The sequence below is a fragment of the Triticum aestivum genome, chromosome 3B (genome assembly GCF_018294505.1).
Source record: "Triticum aestivum cultivar Chinese Spring chromosome 3B, IWGSC CS RefSeq v2.1, whole genome shotgun sequence".
NCBI lineage: Eukaryota > Viridiplantae > Streptophyta > Magnoliopsida > Poales > Poaceae > Triticum > Triticum aestivum.
In genome coordinates this window covers 236,650,575-236,671,498 of record NC_057801.1, presented here as the reverse complement: position 1 = coordinate 236,671,498, position 20,924 = coordinate 236,650,575, and the positions used below count along the sequence as shown (strand labels likewise).

The 20,924-nt window shown below is 45.3% G+C and overlaps 2 protein-coding genes across 3 annotated transcripts; one reads left to right on the top strand and one right to left on the bottom strand.

Annotated features, from left to right (window-relative positions):
• The first annotated feature begins 6,563 nt into the window (after positions 1–6,563).
• LOC123069505 (50S ribosomal protein L27) lies at positions 6,564–14,551 on the top strand. 2 transcript variants are annotated; one of them, XM_044492383.1, is made up of 5 exons: positions 6,564–6,805; positions 10,303–10,375; positions 13,277–13,374; positions 13,482–13,603; positions 14,088–14,551. In XM_044492383.1, exons 3-5 carry the CDS (start codon positions 13,296–13,298, stop codon positions 14,322–14,324), a joined length of 438 nt encoding a protein of 145 aa, XP_044348318.1. In that variant the 5' UTR covers positions 6,564–6,805; positions 10,303–10,375; positions 13,277–13,295; the 3' UTR covers positions 14,325–14,551. The 2 variants fall into 2 exon arrangements, with proteins under 2 accessions (XP_044348318.1, XP_044348317.1); XM_044492382.1 differs by having other exon boundaries at positions 13,268–13,374.
• Positions 14,552–14,754: 203 nt separating this feature from the next.
• On the bottom strand, positions 14,755–20,241 carry LOC123069504 (serine carboxypeptidase 1). The gene is made up of 13 exons (XM_044492381.1): positions 19,911–20,241; positions 19,726–19,802; positions 19,432–19,554; positions 19,249–19,351; positions 19,129–19,166; positions 18,892–18,993; positions 18,707–18,787; positions 18,376–18,615; positions 18,175–18,240; positions 17,944–18,065; positions 15,479–15,592; positions 15,110–15,155; positions 14,755–14,999 (listed from the first exon to the last, which is right to left on the bottom strand). The coding sequence occupies exons 1-13, from the start codon at positions 20,194–20,196 to the stop codon at positions 14,916–14,918; spliced, it is 1,482 nt and encodes a 493-aa protein (XP_044348316.1). The 5' UTR covers positions 20,197–20,241; the 3' UTR covers positions 14,755–14,915.
• Between the last annotated feature and the right edge of the window lie 683 nt (positions 20,242–20,924).

Sequence of the window (20,924 nt, the reverse complement as noted above, 5' to 3'; positions counted from 1 at the left end):
CTATAAACTCATAATATAATTGTCATCATAACGTTAAGCGTGCGGACCCTACGGGTTCGAGAACTATGTAGACATGACCTAGAACTGTTTCCGGTCAATAACCAATAGCGGAACCTGGATGCTCATATTGGCTCGTACATATTCTACGAAGATCTTTATCGGTCAAACCTCATAACAACATACGTTGTTCCCTTTGTCATCAGTATGTTACTTGCCCGAGATTCGATCGTGGATATCTCAATACCTAGTTCAATCTCATTACCGGCAAGTCTCTTTACTCGTTACGTAATGCATCATACCGTAGCCAACTCATTGGCCACATTGCTTGCAAGGCTTATAGTGATGTGCATTACCGAGAGGGCCAGAGATACCTCTCCGACAATCGGAGTGACAAAACCTAATCTCGAAATACGCCAACTCAACATGTACCTTTGGAGACACCTGTAGAGCTCCTTTATAATGACCCAGTTACGTTGTGACGTTTGGTAGCACACAAAGTGTTCCTCCGGTAAACGGGAGTTGCATAATCTCATAGTTGTAGGAACATGTATAAGTCATGAAGAAAGCAATAGCAACATACTAAACGATCAAGTGCTAAGCTAACGGAATGGGTCAGGTCAATCACATCATTCTCCTAATGATGTGATCCCGTTAATCAAATGACAACACATGCCTATGGTTAGGAAACATAACCATCTTTGATTAATGAGCTAGTCAAGTAGAGGCATACTAGTGACATTAAGTTTGTCTATGTATTCACACATGTATCATGTTTCCGTTTAATACAATTCTAGCATGAATAGTAAACATTTATCATGATATGAGGAAATAAATAATAACTTTATTATTGCCTCTAGGGCATATTTCCTTCATGAACGGCTGCCAATTCATGTTGTTCTCCTACCATCCTTCTTGGCCTTCAGTGCAGTGGCAAAGAAGGTGGCAGTTGGCTCAATGAGCACAACTGACACAAAGATAGAAGCATCAGGTGATACCTCGAACACCTCTGAATCAGCAAGCATGTTCTGATCGAGGAGGGGCTACAAGTCCTCGACATAGGAGGCCGCAAACTGGCTATCCGATAGGACAAGGGCATGACTAAGATCTTGTTTCTACGTGGTCATGTTCTACAATAATATAACGCATACACAGTACCACAACATAAACAACCGGACGATTTATGAAAGTAGGAGCATACATGTCAACTAGATATGAATCCATCACCAATAGCTACCACAACATCAGAACTAACTATGAATCCATCACAAATAGCTACTCTAGCATGCTACAAATCCTACACAACTAGCTATGAATCCGTAGTGTTCATCCATAGTGTTCATCTCTATCATACTACTCAATCTACATAGATCCAGCACAGATAGCTACCACTACATCAAAATCTAGCATCTGCTCACATACCAATGCATGAATCAACCCTACCACATGCTAGAACGAACACAGAGAAAGAGGTCATTAAACTCACAGAGGCATTGGCTGCAACAGGAGCGCTGCCACCGTGGACCGCCGACCGGTGAAGGAGCTCTGCTTACTTGGTCGTCGGTGTCGATGCGCATTGGCGGGAAAGGTCGAAAGGGGGGAGAAAGGTGGTAGGGCTTTGGGCGGTGAGACAATGGGGGCTAAATAGGGCGAGCGAATCAGCGGGAGGTGAGCCAAAATCCTCCCGCCGATTTTTCGAAGACGCGCGCGACCTTGTTCCATCTCCCTGGTCGCAGGAGCTCAGCGCTGCGTTCCCCTCCACTGCCTCGCACAAGCCTGGCTCTAGAGAAACTGTCGGTTCAGGCGTAGGTCACAAGCCTGGCTCGGAGTGCTATAAAGTTCATGTCGTGCAAGCCAAACAGTGTGTACAAGCCAACCAAACAGCCTGATTCCTTCCTGCGCGGGCCTGGTTAGGCCTTATACGGGCAACCAAACGCGCTCTAAGTGACTACGGATCTACGATCATGCTCCGGACCGAAGCGGCAACAAAGCCTCAAAACCTTGTGTTGCTAGGAACCAACGGCACTGGCAACATGAAAAAGAAGAATGAAATTTCCCTCAAAAGAAAAAAGAAGAGTCAAATCGCAGCACTTATTTATGGCATGGCAACGGACACCAGAAGATCACAAAGGAGGTGTTTGTTTCAGAGATTTTTGCCCCGCACCTGTTTACACCATAATGGAAAAACACTACCTGAATTTGGAAACTCAACTCCCCGCCATAAACGGGTCCAACTCAGTTATTGATCGATACCGCCCACAACCCATCGGTAATAGTTACGATACAGAGCCCACAACCCCCTCCTCCCCGCACGAACCCCTCCTGCTCCTCCGCCACCGCCTCCATGATCCTCTTGAGTCCGGCGCCGGTGCCTCCCCTACCCCCTTCGAATCCCTACAGCGACGGTGATCAATTCCTTTACCAGCCATTTTTTCAAAAAGGGACGCTTTATTATTTAAAAGATTTAAGCATTACACCTAGCATCTGCATAGCTAAGATGCACACAGCCAAACAATATCCTCTCATTCAAATGAAAAATAATAAAAAGGCGGAATACAAGGAAAACATGCAGCATCCGTATAATGCCTAAAACGGAGGGGGCCAATCCTAAGATCATGCTGCCACCCATGTTGGGTAAAAGTATCCCTTGACGTAGCCTCCAATCGTTTACACACCTCCATAAACAGGTCTCGATTCTTCACACGTTGTAGGGAGGACTATAAACGAAGAGTCCCGGTACTCCTTTACCAGACATGAACCAAACAAACTCAAAAAAAAACTCATTACACCTTAAACGCTGTGATCTGAATACGTTCATAGTACCGTTACCATTTCTGTAGCCAAACACCTCCAAAGAAACATCTATCATCCAAGCGGCGCCATTTCTAGACAAAGACCTGACTAATCGTCGACCAAGTGGAGCCTGGATTTCAGGTTTCTGCGACTGAACAAGCAAGTATACAACTTTGAATTGAACAAGTATCTATCCACAAGTAAATGGAAGCCATCCGTGCAAAATTACTGCAGCTCTGCGGAGCAGCCTCGAGGAAACAATGTGTAGCCCGGACAGCAAGCGTACAATCATGTATGGTTTCCACGAAAAAATGGAATTACACGCAAGATATCCCAAGTATATGTAACCAACCACAAGGGTGCAATAGCTTAATCAAGCACCCCAAAAATTCAGACCATCGGTAAAAAGGTATTCCCTCCGTTCCGATTTACTCGTCGTGATTTTAGTTCAAATTTAAACTAAAACCACGACAAGTAAATCGGAACAGAGGGAGTATACAGTGGATGCGCCAACGGACGGTATGGTATCTTGCACTACTGATGTCCACATCAGGTAAATCAAGTTCCACAGTTCCTGTTCTGTTCTCTGGTGATGACCTATGCATCAGACAGAAGCATACTATTGGACGTGTCTACCGAGCGGCTGGGCGCTCGATAGGAATCCGTGGCGGCCTCTCCATTTTTAGTATGTTTTTGTCTTAATCAAACAAATTAGGAATTATTTTGTCCTCCTAGCCAGAAAAAGACAAAGACTACACGACATGTTTAACCAGAATTGCAAAAGCACACACACGAACATGTGTGAACGCATTTAATTCAGATTTAAATTTTTTAGAAAAGCCATAACTTTTGAACGAAAAGTCGAAATTAAGATCCGCTTTCACTGCTGAAATCCTTGCGATGTGCTCTTCGAAACTAGATCCCACATGGATATGTTTCGATAAACTTTTTTTTGTGCAATTTTGTCCCCGTTTTGTGCAACTGGCTAGTTGTTGATGTGCAACTACCTAATAGTCGATGTGCAACTTTTTCTTTATCCATGGATGTGCAGTTTTCAATGATGACACCTCACCTCAAACTACCCACTATCAAGTGAGATGTGCAACTATGTCTGCTGTCCCCAGCCAACCGCTTAGTAGTCGATGTGCAACTTTTCTCCTCTAGTTGGAAGTGCAATTTTTACTGTTTGCTACCTCGGCCAACTGCCAAGCAGTGGATGTGCAACTTCGAAAACTGTCCTCCCAGCCAACTACCTAACGGTTGATGTGCATGTGTAACTTTCCTCATATCCGTGGATGTGTAGTTTTCATTGCTAGCACCCCTTTCCATCCAACCCAGCTAGTGAGATGTGCATCTTGAGGGTCTCACCTGTAAACATTAATGTGTGTGTAACTAGACTACATTACCACGCCAACTGAGTATATGTGTGTAACTAGTCCTGCCAACTAAACATCAATGTGTGTGCAACGAGACTACATTGTCACGCCAACTAAGCATATGTGTGTGCCAATAGTTTTGCCAACTAAACATCAATGTGTGTGCAACTAGACTACATTGCCGCGCCAACTGAGTATATGTGTGTGTAACTAGTCCTGCCAACTAAACATCAATGTGTGTGCGACTAGACTACATTACAAGTCAACTGAGCATTTGTGTGTGCAACTAGTTTTCCTACCAACTAAACATTATTGTGTGTGCAAGTAGACTGCATTACAAGCCAACAAACATCATCGTGTGTGCAATTAGTTCTCCTGCCAACTGAACATCAATATGTTCTATTGCAACAGGGGAAATATGTTCTATAGGATGTTCTATATACTAAAAGTGAAATAGAAAAGGAGATGAAATTCTATTTCCTGTCATCCGAAAACGGTGCCAAAGGTGATCACATTCTGACGTGATCACCTGAGTTTTTGCAAACAAAAGGTGCCAAAGGTGATTAGTTAACACTGCATAAAAAAATATTTGTTGTCCTTTAAAAAACCGGATAAAATATGTTGATGATGCCAACTTGATATTATGTTAGTTGTGCAACTACAAAATGCAGAGGATGCCAACTAAAATAGTTACTCTTGTGCAACTAGAAAGACTGAGGATGTCAACTAGTTAGATGCTATTGTGTAACTAGAAAATGCTCAGGATGCCAACTAATTAAATACTCCTGTGCAACTAGAAATGTTGAGGATGCCAACTAATTGAATACTCTTGTGCAACTATAAATCTTGAGGATGCCAATTAATTAGATACTCTTGGGAAAAGATATATTCAGCACTTGCATGACCCATCAAAAAATTGCACATTCAGGTTTCAGGCTTCTAGAAGAAGAGGGTGTCAACGCAGCTACAAAAAGACTAAGGATGCAACTAGTTGGATGGTATTGTGCAACTAGAAATGTTGAGGATGCCAACTAATCAGGTACTCTTGTGCAACTAGAAAAAGCCTGAGGATGCCAGCTCATTTATATACTCTCTGGGACACATCATCATCCTCTCCATCCCCGTCATTATCAGCGCCATGTGGTTGCCGCTTCGCCGCCCATTTTGAGTTCCGCCGAGAGGTCCTATTTGGAGAACCCTACAATGAACAAAAAATATTGAACTACTCAGAGGGTAAAAGAAAGGAGCATAAAATAAATGGCCATAGGATAAAAAGGAAAAGAAAATATGAACCTCTGTTTCACTACCAGGCACATTTCCTATGGTTGCACAGTAATGTATCCCTAGTTGCACAGGGAGGCATCCCTAGTTGCATAGAACTAACACCAAAAACTGACTTACAAATTTGGCTAGTGGCTATAATAAATTGCACAGGAACGGCGCCCTAGTTGCACAAAAAAACAGACTGACTACACATAGCAATTCCCCCTCTCAAAATCAGCAAAAATCATGTGAAAAGCCGCTGGGGCTAGTGCTCTACCTTCCCCTAGCAGATCAACTACAGATCCATGGATGTTAATCCACGGGGACGAACCTGGTTGGCGATCTGAAGATTCTCTGACTATGTGTTCATCACGGCCGCGAGGGGGCTGGATCTAGTTGGGGAAGGAGCAACGAGACAGGTTGTCGATGATGCTGTGGTGGCCTGGGCCGTCGTTCTTGGCCGCGCCGCACAGGCCGCCCTCTACGGCAGCCGCTCCGTCGTCCTTGGCCCAGCCATCTGCAGCAGCAGCAACATCGACTATGGCGAGGAAGGGAAGGAGCAGGCGGGCGCCATGGGGAGGAAGGGGAAGAGCAGGGCGGCGCCATGGGGAGGAAGGGAATCACGCCAGCGCAAGGATAAGAAGTGAATCACGCCAGCGCAAGGTACCTCATCAACGACGAAGCCGCCGCCCTCAACGACGGCGCTGCCGACGGGATCGCTTCAGGTCCAGCTCTGAGAAGGGGGAAACAAGACGTCAACGCTTCTTCTTCGGTTCCCATCCGGACATCTTGCCGGGCACCTCCGCTCAGCCACCTCCCCATCGATCTCCCTGGCGATGATGGTGTGCTCCGAACGAGGAAAGGGGATCGGGATAAGTGTTTTGTTCTGGAACGAAGGGACGAAGCGGTGTGCCCCTGCGCAGTGGTTGTTAGGTAGCAAAGTACTGGTGGGCCTCCCGATACGGATGCATCGAGCGGTTGAGGCGCGGCCGCCCAATGTCACCAAATAGTGGCCGGCCGCTTTTTAGATTTTAGGTACTATTTGTGTAACCCAAGTTCCCCCTCACTCCCTTTGTTCTTCAAAACCTTTAGGCCTCGTTTGATACGAGGGGAGAGTATTAACCTCGCGAGGCCCAGAGATGGCCCATTTGTTTCGCGTGGTTTGCACGACCCATCCCCCTTCGATCCCCGTCGACCCCCTCCTAACCACGTGGTTCTCAGCCCTCGAGGGGGGACTCAAGCATTTGGAGGAAACGAAGCCGCCGCCGCCGCCGCCGCTCACTCAACGCGTCGCCGCCCAACTCCTCCTCAAGACGCTGCCGCCCGCCGCCTCGACGCCGGTGTACCCCTCCGGCATACTGGACGTCTCCCCGTCGGTAAGTCCTCGCCTGCCCTCGCCTCGCCTCGCCTCCCCTCCTTTTCCCTCGTCGTGTAGGTTTCTTCCATCGGCCCGGCCACTGCTGCCGCCTTGTCCTCCGTGGCGAGCTCGCCAAGCACGCCGTCTCCGAGGGCAACAAGGCCGTCACCAAGTTCACGTTAGTCTGGTTCGGTCTGTTCGTGATGCTTTTAGTGATGGATCGAAGTTGCTGAATGATTCCCGCCTTGTCCTCCGTGGCGAGCTCGCCAAGCACGCCGTCTCCGAGGGCAACAAGGCCGTCACCAAGTTCACGTTAGTCTGGTTCGGTCTGTTCGTGATGCTTTTAGTGATGGATCGAAGTTGCTGAATGATTCCAGAACTGAATTTCTGAATCTTTTTGGTAAACTGAGACTTTGAAAGGAATGATTCATTTCTGCTGTGATGTACTCCCTCCGTTCCTAAATATTTGTCTTTTTAGAGATTTCAAATAGACTACCACATACGGATGTATATAGACATATTTTAGAGTGTACATTCACTCATTTTGCTCCGTATGTAGTCACTTGTTGAAAACTCTAGAAAGACAAATATTTAGGAACGGAGGGAGTAATTATCACTATAATCTCTGCCATGCGATTGTGCCTTTTAGTAATATACACACAGATTCTAGCTAGGTTGTTGATCCACCCACAAGGGTGTACTTCTAAATTAGGTGCAGTACCCACCAGATTATTCAATGGCCCCATTTAATTGTTTGTTGTCACTGAGCATTGCCGTTGTGATGATCATTAACCTGGTTTGCCAATGCTTTGTTCGCTCATTGGTGGTAACTGAATTTGTGCTGCTCTTGCAAAACTGAGATTTCGAAAGCAAGAATAAAGCTTCGCCTGCTCTTAGGTTTAGTTACTTTGGTGGCTGTTGACTCTAGTTATCTGCAAGTCATTGAAGTACTGGTGCTGGATGGAAGTTGTCCAATTGTCGCTTGGCTCTTTGGCTGTAAGAACTGAATTTGTGATTCTTCTTGTAAACCGAGACTTCGAAAGTAATGAAATTATTTCTACTATGATGTATAGTTGTTACTAATCTCTGCCATACAGTTGTGCTCCTTATAGTAGTAGTAATAAATAATGTACAGTAAGATTTTAGGCCGATGATTCATTTTGCTGATTCTAACATGACTTGGAGATGTACTGACTACAGATTGCCGTATGGATGGAAAGTTGTATTATATCAGATTTGTCAAGTTTTTACTGAATTTTGTTTCCAGGGCAATATATAATTGTGAGCTTTTAACACATTTTAAGAATTTTAGAAGTCCAGCCCTATTCTTGTTAGTTTCAAATGTGCTTTGCTTCACTTTGGAAGATGTCAGTTGCTTCAATTTGAACTCTGTGATCTGCTCGAGATTTTTTTTGTTGTTGTTCTGAACCTTGTGTTTTTGCCTTTGACGATTTTGTTGAATTCACCATTGACCTAAGTCTTGGTTTAATTCCATCATCATGTTGTACATGTGTACTACTTTTTCTATTAAATTATTTTGATCAGATGTTTGGGTGCCAAATGATAACAGGAGATGTGCAGACTAAGGATGGAAAGATTTTATTTGACCAGATTGGGTAACTTCACAATGAATTTTCTTTTCAGGGGCAGGATCTCATTGGGAGCTTTAACACCATTTACTCGTTTGAAAATTCAGAAAGTCAGCCCTATTCTAGTGATTCTGTACACAATCTAACCCAGTGCTGATGGTGACACTTTCATGGTCTGATGTGGGGTTATGGAACTTCGAAATATACCTGATCGTTGCTGTTTTATTTCATATAATTCCTTGTCATTGTATCAGTTGATGAGATATTAATTTCAAGTCATGCAAAATTATGTTTCTGCTGGGAAAATCTGTTACTAAATTATTCCCCTGTAGCAACTTTGTCTCATTTTTATTAGGTGACCTTTACAAATTTGTAGCAAGGATATAAGGGGTGTTAGTTACATTGTAAAGATTGGATTTTTAAATGTTCTACAACATGTTATGTCAATATGACAAACCATGCCTACCAAACAGAAATTTTAAACAAAGAGGATTGTGAATGGAGGGGTTTTGGGTATGCAAGGGGTTTTGAGGGGATTGGGTGGAAGGAAGGGATTCACCCAATCCCCTGAAATCCCTCCCTCTCCAAACCTCCCCAATCCACTTCTACCAAATAAAGTCTAAGGCCTCGTTTGGTACGCGTGGTTTGGGGGGGATTCAAGCCGATATTCCTTGCGCGGCCCAGAACCCGCGGAAAACCCCGAGAGCCCGTTTGATAGGCGAGGTTGGAACTGTTGTCTGTATGTGCTGTGACCATGGAGCAAATTTGATGTTGGAACTGTTGTCTGTATGTGCTGTGACCATGTGCTGATATGCCTGGTGCTTGCTTCTCTTTTGTATGGGTTGGTTGAATTTAACCGAAAGTTATCTGTTGTTGGATGATCTGCTGTATGTTGCATTTCCAGTGTGTAATTGGCAACTTGCAGTTGTTTAGCTGAATTTTGGAGTTACTATTGTTCTATATAATTCATTGGTTAAGTTTGACCGCTTGTTCTTTGCACTGCTGCTGCTAAAGTTAGAAGTTACCTGTTCTCTGGGAGACTATTGAATTCTCTTATTTTCAATTCTCTCAGAATTGTTTTGAATGGTTGAATAAGAGCCAAGTATGTGCTTTCTCGGGTGTCAGCCAGCCTAAACTTATCTTTGCTTGACTGTTTTGCTAATAGATTAATCTATCGGTGCAGTGGTATGTTCTATTTGAAATGGAAACTTATACTGTGCAGAATATTCTTCTGTTCGTTTTCTTGGTTGTTAGTAAATCATGGCGTCTTTCACTAGTTCTTTCAGAAGTAGGTTGCAGATTACAGGTTGGCCAGTTAGAAATTGCTTGAATGGACCAATCAGGAAATATTTTTGGATCCCACAAGTCAATGTTGTATAGCAGAGAATGTTGATGCTTAGTGATCAGCCCAACACCTCACCTTATAAAATGGTGGTCAGTTTCCTCTCGTCTCTGAACTACTGGGTCGCTTTGTAAAGTCTGTATTGACTCGCCAGAGTTTTGCCGCAGCTTTCGTTTCTGTTTACTGCTGTCTGATGTCGCTATGTGTAGAATCAAAGCCTTCACCTTCTCTGTTGGCTGCTGTTTGATGTGTAGAATCTAACATCTTGATTAGTGTAGTATCAGCAAGATACAGCTGTGCATATTTTGCAAATCTTTACACAGACATTCTTCAACTGGTATAACTTCCTCTGTATTTAGATTGATAGTATGTCTGGTCCTAACTGTTAGGCTGTGTAAAATGACAGTTCGCCAGATTATATAGATACTGCGAGTTCATGTTTTGAGTCTGTACTTGATTGCAAATTGGAGTATTGCCTGAACTGAAAGATATGATATGATGTAACCTGATTGGAATATACCTGATTTTCCCTGTTTCATTTTTAATTACTGATTGGGAGGTTCTGATATGTTCTTATTTTGACAGCCAGCAGCCTGGGTTCTTGTTGGGGTGGACAAGTTGCCTCCATCTTGGGATCCAATTGTCACGCCTAAGTTCGGTAATTTACACAAGCTTTTTGGCCCCTAGAACTTGTTTCTTAAGTCTTAATCAAAGTACTATATCCTACTTGATAGCTCTTGTAGTCTTATCATTCTGTCCTCATGATATGAAATCCATACCTTGTTTCGAAAGTCTTAACCGAAGTACTATAGCCTACTTGATGGCTCTTGTAGTCTTAATCATATATATACATATATTAATTACCGAACAAGTGACCAGGGGATATTGTTTCTGAAACAGAGCCGTTGTTTCAGGAAGTTATGACGGGGTCAGCCGATGCGGTTTGTTAGATCTAATGGCTGTTAGTGCTCGCATCGAACGGACCTCGGTGCGGCGGATAATTCTAATACATCCGCCGGCCGGCGCCTAGCGCCGTCCTTTATGTTTTCGAAAATTAAGATAACTATGGGAAATGATTAGCATCACCCGACAGATAACGACCTATGCGTCGTCCGCCTCCGTGGCTGTTGGATCTGATTTTAATCAGATGGCTAGGAGCAACGTACTACCTAGGCTAGGTTCCGCAACTGAGTCATTGTTGTAATATCCCCCACCGCAACAACTGGTGTGTTGCGGGATCTGGATCTGGATCCCCACGAGAGCAGTGATCACCCATGCTCCTCCCGAGCTTCCCGTCAAGGCGGCGCCTCCTCGCGCTACTTCGACCGCCGCCGGCAACACGCCGACGAGCCGGCCGCCTCCATCATGAACGTCGACCGTCACGGTGCGACCGAACTCAAGCTGCATCTGCCGTCCCGGGGAAGCATCGGTGTCCGCGTCCACCGCTAGGAGCTACGTCCATGTCCCGCCATCCCGAGGGAGCATCAATCTTTCTTTCGGTCAACGTGGTCGCTGCTTGCTGGTAGCTACAACGAATTCCTGCAACAAGGTCTCTGTTGCAGAAAAAATTTTGTAACAAGACCTCTGTTACAAAACAAATTAAATTCCAACGAGGCCTCTGTCGTCAAAAATTATTGCAACAAGGCATCTGTTGAAAAAAACTGTAACACGACATCTGTTGCAAAAATAATCTGCAACTTGACCTATGTTGCAAAATTTTCTGCAACATAATCCATGTTGCGGAAATTTTCTGCAACACGACGTGTGTTGCAGTGATAGAAAGTGCGGAAAAACTAACGCCCACACGTGTGGGCGTTTGCACATCGCCCACACGCCTCCATCAGCACTCATTTTGCCACGTATGAACAGATGACATCAACATAAATCTTTTTGGTTTTCGGCTTAAAAATATTTTATCTCCTAATGAGAAAAGCGAATTAAAAATCCGTTTTCACCATTAAATCCGTCTCGACGAGATCTTCAAAACTAGACCCCATGTTGATATGTTTCGACGAAATTTTTTTTTGCCCAAAAGTTGCCATGATGTTTACACCGTAGTTGCCATGGTGCTTAAACTAAAGTTGCCATGTGGCAATTTTAGTTTGTAGATCATGGCAAGTTTTTGATGATGGCAATTCCAGTATTTTGACCATGAAAATATTTTTTTGCATGAACCATGGCAATTTTAGTTTATGGTGCATGGCAAGTCTAGTTTCTTAATTCTCCGTTTTATAGTATGTCAAAATTTACTTTTTAATATAGAAGAAAATAGCTGAAACATAACATGGCAACTTTAGTGTAAACATCATGGCAATTCATGTGCAATAGACATGGCAACTTTTAACAAAAAAAAATCGTCGAAATATATTGATATGAGATCTAGTTTCGAAGATCTCGTCGCGAGGGATTTAATGGTGAAAACGGATCTTCAATCGGATTTTTCATTTAAGAGATAAAACATTTTAAAAACTGAAAATCCAAAAAGATTTCCACATGCATGCATGCGGTGACATGGCGTAGTCTGTATGTTATAGGGCGTGTGGACGGTTTTGGCTCTCACCACACGTGTGGGCGTTAGCGTTGTCCTAGAAAGTGACCCTCCATCGCTCCATCCGTCAGATCGAACAGCTTGCGAGGCGGCGGGACTTTCAAAATGATCCGCGGGCTGACCGACGCCTTAGCAGCGCCCAAAAACTATGACTAAATGGGCTGCGCCATGACCGGCCCACTTAGGTTTGCCCAGCAGCGTAGGAACAAGGTCTCGTCCTCGTCTCGCTCCACCAAGGCGACGATCCATTCCCTGGCGCATCTGTGCACAAGCGCGCCGCCGCTGCCGGGAGCCGCCTCCACCTCCATCGCCCGTCGCCTGTCGCCTCAGCTCTTCCCCCGTCCGCAAGCAAGGTATCTTCCCCGGCCAACTCTCCTCGGTCTTCCCCCGTCCTCAATTGCTTGCTGCCGTCTGCCGCTGCTATTTCTGCCTCCCGTTCTGTGCCCCCCCCCCCCCCCCCCACACACACACACATCACCGCCATATTTTGATCTCATCTCAGTAAATGTCCAAAATACCATTTCTGTTCGGTTAACCCCCCTCACCAAAAGTATTAACATAGCAGAACATAGGTTAGTGGAGCCCTTTTGGACATTTATAGGTTGTCTCTCTAGCTTAGTAAAATTAGAGCAACGTATTGTAAAAACTACTCCCTCCATTCCTAAATATAAGACCTTTTAGGGATTCCACTATAGAGTACATAGGGAGCAAAATGAGTGAATCTACACTATAAAGTATGTCTATATACATCCGTATGTAGTTCATAGTGAAATCCCTAAAAGGTCTTATATTTAGGAACGGAGGGAGTAATCACCATGGAATGCAGAAAAAAGCACAATGCATGAGTATAATTTGTTTTTTGTCCACAGTACTTTATTAATGTCTACTCCCTCCGTTCCGAAATAGATGACCCAACTTTGTACTAACTTTAGTACAAAGTTAGTACAAAGTTGGGTCATCTATTTTGGAACGGAGGGAGTATATTTGAGAGAATCCTTATAGTGACTACAGGTGAACTGTGGCAAGCAAGATGGCCCTCTCATCAGTTTTCAGGAGAGTAAACATCAAAGAACTGATCTCAAATGTTCCAGTGTACACTAGCTCAACAGGTAATGAGCTTAGGCTTTAGACAGTCTGTGACATCAAAGTTTAGAATTTACATCTTCCTTTTCTGGGCCAGTGGCCTGATCCTTATTTTGTATGTACTTAATTCCAGAGACATCTGGAGGAATGAGCTTGGTGTTTAGGCGTTGGGCCACAAAAAAGACTGCTGGGTCAACGAAAAATGGCCGCGACTCTAACCCCAAGTATCTGGGTGTTAAGAAATTTGGTGGAGAGGTACCGTCTTCAAGTGCTCCTCGTGGTTTTGATGTTTCTTCTTGTTCATGGCCTTGAACCAGATTAGCTGAATAATTTCCTAAATTACGTGAAAATAGCTAATACTTTTGCCCAAATGATAAGTGCCACACGTTTGGCACGAAGTAACACCACCCAGACCTTTTTTACATGAAAGTTGCCAAATGAAAAAAAACTCCAAAAAAACTGAAACTTGCCATCCAAACAGAAAGTTGCCATGCTTCACAACTAAAGTTGCAATCCTCGGGTAACTAAACTTGTCATCAAAAAACATCAGGGCGGAATTGCTTCGTGCCACACATGTGGCACTTATCAGGGTCCTACTTTTGGTATTTTGGCATCTGCTTTAATCATACCATACATTGTAACATTGGTAGTCGCTGTACTCATCTCATTATTATAGCCAAAAAAAAGGAAAATGATCTCATACCTCTCTCCAACGTTTACACTTGTTTTATTTTTCCAGAAAGTGGAACCAGGAAACATCATCGTACGACAAAGAGGAACCCGCTTCCATCCTGGGAACTATGTTGGCATGGGGAAGGATCACACTATCTTCTCTCTGAAGGAAGGCCATGTGCGGTTCGAGCGGAATAAGCTGACTGGCAGGAAATGGATTCATGTTGAACCTGTAGCTGGGCACACTCTCCACCCTGTTTACGCCAATGGTTCAGCCACTGCAGCTGACATGGAGCTACTGTAGTGTTGATGTGTGCGTGGGTTGCAGTGACAAGTTGCTGATAGCCTACTGGGCATGGCTCTGCTGTTTTGCTCCGACATGGATACCTTCCATAAATGAACTTGTTCTAGTGAAAATGTTTCTGGGCTAGGATGATTGCAATAAGTAACTTCAGTGTGTTTCTGATGTCATTTTAACTATCCATTCTGCACGAGACATTGAAGGTTCACTTGTGTAATTTGTTTGCTCTCTGATTGTGTCCTTTTGGGAGGAACTGTATGGGTTGTTGTAGCTGAAACCTTGGTTGCTAGTATTTCTCTAGATCATCATGATATTTCTTTCTGCAGTAGCTTTCTGAGTCGCCGGTGTAATGTTTTCTGGTAGAATGCTAATGTCCAGTTTTATGTCTATTTCACCTGCTTCTCTGGTGTTTCTAACGCTCAGAAAGAGAATGTACGCGGAAATTTATCAGAGCCTTGGATTGTTTATTGTGTTTCACACTGAAAACAGGTACAGGTACAGGTACAGTCTTTATCAAAATCTACAATAAAAACAGCTAGGAAAAAAAAATAAGATGCATGTCTACAAAATTTGATTGTTTCATTTAGATCAATTTTAGATCTTTTCTCCAAACAGCCAGTGGGTGTAGAATGCCAGCGATTCTTTAGGCTTGTACTCAGGAACAGTGTGTCCAGATCCCTGAAACATGGTGCTTGTCAGAAAGCCTCAGCCATATAATAAACTCTTGTCGATTTAAGTTTGTGTCTCTACAACATTCTCCAGATGGACTTCAAAGCTTGCTTACATACCTTTATGGTGAGGAAGGTGAGATTGTGATCATAGCCTTGTGTATATCTGCGGTCGCATAAAGCAGGGAACTTAAATCAGTTCAGATAAATGCTTTTTTTTTTTATGTTTTGTTAATCCTAACATGAAGTCCAAAACAGCTAAGGACCGGGCAACTCTACTTAACTAATGAGACGTGGCAAAACATTTGCATCTGTTTCAAAAAAATAGTGATAAAAACATGCATGCTAGTTATGTTAGACAGAGTTCTCGTCATCTATCAATTGGCGCATCCGATGGCAGATATATAACTAAATCAGAAACATATGTGAATGGTGAATAATCAAGGAGAAACATGTACAGTTGTAGAGAAAAATGGTAGAACATCATACCCAGCAACTTGACCCCCAAAGTGCCATGGGCGCCATGAATCGACAACTCGGTAGCCTAATGATCTGACCCATGCCTCCGTTCCAGTGAAAGGGATACACAGATCATGATCTCCACTGTACAATTAAACACCCAAAAGTTGTTAAACATCATTTCTCTTTTTCAATAAAGTGATTACATATCGGAAAAATGCAAAGGTGAGTACCGGTACATACCCCGTGTTGCAAAAAAGGGGAGGCTGCACATTTCAAATTTATCACACAAGTATGTATTGCACAAAAGTATGAGCACTAACAAAGTGACAAAGTTACACATTTGTGAGTTATTCGCAAAAGAAAAACACACACACTTGTGAGTTGTAAAAGATGACCAATTTGTGACCCATAGTGCCAAAAATCCACAATACCGAAAAAGGGTTTCCCCCCGTTTATATTATAAAGCAACCATCACCGATAACAATCATCGCAAACAATTCAACACCACACCACACCACCACACAACACACCCAAGGCCGGATACAACAGGTAAAGGAACAACCACGAAGCTGAGCTCTGCGAAAGTAGGCCTCCAAAGACGGCGCCTTCAAGAAGGAGAACGACACCGGAGCGCCGTCGCCGTCGGATCTAAAGGATCATGGTTTTCACCTGGACCATCCGAAGGAGGAGAGTAGCCACGACGACGCCTTCAGGAAGGAGACGACGCCCGCGGACGCCGCCATCGTCGGCCCAACCGAAGCCGAGCAGGGGATCTCTCCTGGCGCACCCTCCACCTTCAAAACACCTCCGCTCGCCGAAGCACCGGCTGCCGCATCGCCCGAATGGCCATAGCGACCAGCCCACACCTGAGCCGCACACCCCGCCCACAAGCAACACGACTACCACCACCACTGAGGCCGCCGCCACGGCATCCAAGACCCCCCCGCAACCACCACAACGGCTAATGGACACCACCGACCGGTGAAGAGGTAGAAGGCACCTCCTTCCACCCCAAAACGGACCCTTTGGTGGGAAGGCGGCCCAGCCGGCTAGATCCAGGCAGGGGAGGGGCGCCGGCAGCCGCCGGCCTCGTCCTCGCCGCAGCCACCGCACCACTCCATCGGGGACATGGATCACCGAGACATCGGCACGGTCAGGAGGCCCCCTGCCTCCCTCCCCGGATCGCCCCCACCACCACCGGCCAGCCAACGGCACCCCCGTCGAGCTGCTGGTATCCACCAGCCGTCCGCCACCGTCCACCACACGCACCAGCCAAAGAGTAGAGGAGAGGGCGTCGACCGTTGCCTGAGCCGCCCATCGGCTACCAGGCACGCCTCAAACAGAGCCGCCGCAGCCCGCGCCACCCGCGGGGCAGATCCAGCCGAAGCCGCCGCCGCCACCGCCACCGCCACCGCCACCTCGGCCACGCATCTGTCCTGCAACACCTGCGTCCAGCCCTCCATGCCCGGCATGCCGCTTCGCAACTCCGCCGCCGAGCACAGCCGCCCGCGCCAAGCCCCCATGAGCAGGGAGAGAAAGGGCCCCTCCGCCGCCAGCACCCACCGGGCTTTGCCCAGCAGCGCGGACAGGCGGCGGCGAGGGGAGGGAAGGGAGGGAGGGGGAACGCGCGCCGGCTGCTAGGGTTATCCCCTCGGTCGCTCGCGGGAGCAACTCGAGGGGAGGGAGAGAGTGCCTAATCTTGCCAACCAGATCTCGAGAAGTTCTTTTGAAAATAAATGTGAGACATTTTAGGTCACTACTTTAGTGATTTTTTTTTGAAAAGGGGATTACCCTGGCCTCTGCATCATAGGATGCACACAGCCATCTACTTTAGTGATTTAAAACGTCTTATATTTGTTTACAGAGTGATTCTCTCTGACGGTTGTGTTTCCACCGTTCGTTTGAAGCATTCTAAATGGACAACTTTATGCCTTAAGCACAACACATGTACATCAGTGTAAGCATGTGGGTTAAAGGTATCCTTATTGATAAAGCTATTTTCTATTCCAGGTACCAAGAAAGGCTGTGTGCATCACTTTATGCACAGGCCGAGGGGCATCCCCTCTTTTCGAAAAAATTCCAGGTATCAAGAGTCTAATACTATTATCTGAACCAATTTACCCACAATAAATATTAGGACTAAAGTTTGAAAGGTTTTTTTTTCCTGAAGGTTATATTCACGTTCTTTACATTGAATCGAGGCTTGTGCTTCGCTATCCTATTCAAATATGAATTTTTTTCCTTCCGTTCTTAAGCAATAACCGTAAGCAGAAAATGTATTATGCACAACCAATCTGTTAGTTTTGCTTTACTAGAAAAAAGTCAGTTTTGATTGGACAATTAAATGTATTATTTCCTAGTAGTTCAACCTGTTCTCTACTGAACCTTCACCCTAAGTTGATTCCATATATTAATCGATGTCTTCTTTTGCAGAAAACAAGTTACTCGGTGTTAACATTGTCAAATGATCAAGTTGCAGGTGTGCCCCATACCTGTAAATAAGTACGCGATATCCCATGGCTGTGAATTTTTTGTGATACTCCACCATGCTGCCTGTATCATGAGTGTAGTCTATTCTTGCAGTATTCAATTCCCATGATCCAATTAAGCTTTTCTGATGTGCCAATTTCGATCGAGGTTATTCCCGACAAACAAGAGTTAGTTAATTTGTGCCAATTTTAGGATTAAATTCACACTAATTTGTCTCGCATCAACCATCATACCGCTTTGGCGTGAATGGCAGCTCTTACATCTTCATCATCCAGCCATATAGTAGCAAGTTCATCACTCTGTGAGGACATATAATTATTATAAATGAGAGGACCAACCATACTTATGAAATGATGTATGTGTATGGAAAATGAAAACAACAAATTGTAAATGATCCACATATAACTATAAGGTCATTGATATAATTTTCATACCGTGCATGGAAGTGATCTACCGCCAAGCTCGGGCCACAACGTGACATGTCCGCTGCTCACAGGAAGACCGAGAGGCCATGAAAGCCCCGCCATCCTCTTCCTCACTGGGAAAGGCCTCTCTGTTTCACCTAGCTTTCTGAAGCTTGATGGCAAGCTGCTGTTCACGAACGCTGTCTCTTGGACTTCAGGGTGGTGGTAGCATGGTGCAAGAATGTTGTACGTGTTCAGGTCTTTCAGTTCCTGCAGATGACAACACAGATTGAGGCCTTACAGAATTTGGAAGGTTGCGTATTTGCTTGTCGGTTTACAGGTTCTGGTACATGGACATTACCCAGCGGACTCTATCTATATTTTCTTGGCACACATCATTAACTTTTCCCCAGAATGTGCCGTGGCAAGCAGCACTGACATCCTGAAACAGGGCAAACAGTCAAGACACTGCTAGCTTGCTATCTGTCCACAATGAAACTACTTGTGGCACCGGCAATTATGCAGAAACAAGACGAAGCAAAACACCTCAAACAAGTCAGTTGATATGAGACCCATTCCATGTGCAAACGGCACAAAAGAGTTTAAATCGTAGTCTGCGTCGGTTGCTCCATTACCAATTAGATAGCCCTGGCTCCCGCAAAAAGAAGAAGAAGAAAAAAAACAATTAGATAGCCCTGGATGCAAACACCTCAGACTGTAAACTCACACACAAGTTTGCATGCACAACTAAATGGCGACGAATAAAATGTTAGTGGGAATGACCTTCAAATTGATTCTTGGCTTCAGAGCCATCTGTATCCCTGTAACGACGTAAAGATGAGATGTAAGAAACTTCTGATCTCAACTATGAATAATCTACTCGCTGTGAGTGACAAAATCCACCTTTAACAACTTCATCAGCTAGTGTAGGAATGTATATCCCTGCGTATGACTCTCCGGAAATGTAGAATGGGTTCAACTGAAACTCCGGGTATAACTCGAACCACTGCAACAACGAGTAAAATCAGCATCCAGTTTCTTGCATTATGTCATGTAAATTATCGCAACTGAAGCAGAGATTATTACCTTCAAAAGGAAGATATGCGCATCGGCTGCGGTTTTCAAGTCACCTGTTTTGTAATCCGATTTGTTCAATGAGTATGACATCCCAACACCAGCAGGGGAGTCCAGGTACATCATGCTTGAAACCTAGTTACTCCAGTTTAATGACACATTTATTCAATCACTTGGCATGGAAAAAAATACTGCTCGTTCTATGACAAATTAGTAGAGCTGAACAAGATTAGTACTCCTAAATTCTGGGCAGGCTGCTGCGGGATAGGCCTGTGCTCCTAAACTGTGTTCAGGTATGCGGATTACCTTTGACCAACTGTAGGGATTGAGCTGCAGCTTGGGCAGCCCTCCGGGAGTGCTTCCGCGCTCGAAGTTGAAGGGACCTGAACAAAGAACAGGGCACCGGACGGGTCATCCCAGCCAAAATCACAAGAAGATAACAAAAGAAACTGCCGGTCCCGAAGAGAGGTAAGAATAAGATCAATCCAGACCGTTCTCGTAGACGAATCCGTCGAAGCTGGAGCAGCCGGGGCCGCCGTTGAGCCAGAGCACGACGGGGTCGATGGCCGGATCACGCTCCGACAGCACCAGGTAGTAGAACAGACTCCTGCCATTGCTCTCGTCCACGGTTATGTACCCGGCGTAGTGTTTGGATGGGAGGGCGCCGCCGAAGCCCGGGAGGTGGGTCACGAGGTGCTTCTCCGGAGCTGCGACGGCGAGAGGGATGAGGGGCAGCAGAAGAGCGAGGAGGAGGGTGAGGGAGGGCGTGGACGCCATTGACGGATTTGAGGCCCGCGATAGCAGGGATTCGGCAAGACGTTAATATACTATATACAGAGCAGTGCAGTTTAGTGGGTGAGGCCGAGCACCAGTGCTGGAGCGGCATGTGTCCGGTCACGTGACCGTGCTATGCTGGTGGGAGCATCCAGTGTGAATATTGAGTAGAGTCCTTCAAAATATGACAAAAACGACAAAATTGACATGTGAACAAAAAGATTTCGCAAAATGAACTGCTTTCAAAAAAATCGCTCAACTGACCTTTTCATGTAGCGTCCGACAGCAAGGCGATGCACCCCACTGTGCAGCGCCTAGCTCCAAGGCGCTGCACGTCCGGTCAGCGTGGCATCCCTGGTCCAGGCACGGCCCCACACCTGGCCGTGCAACGCCTAGAGAGTAGGTGCCACACAGCCATGTGCAGCGCCTAGCGCATAGGCGCTGCACGCTGACTTAGTAACCGCAGCGGGCCGGCCCTTCCCCATCCCCACCCATTCGTTCCAATGGTTGGAACGGAGACGACGACAGCGGCTCTCTCCACTCCCCCTCTCAATCATTTGTCCAAAGAACTTCAGATTTGAAGATTTCGTCTGTGGATTTGTTGCCCAATCCATCCTAGAAGGTAATCTCCTCCAATCCCTTTCTTTCTATCTAAAAAACCATCCCCATTCTTCATGTTTGTGATGAAACCCTAGTTTTGATTGATTTGAAATTTCTATGGGAAATAGATT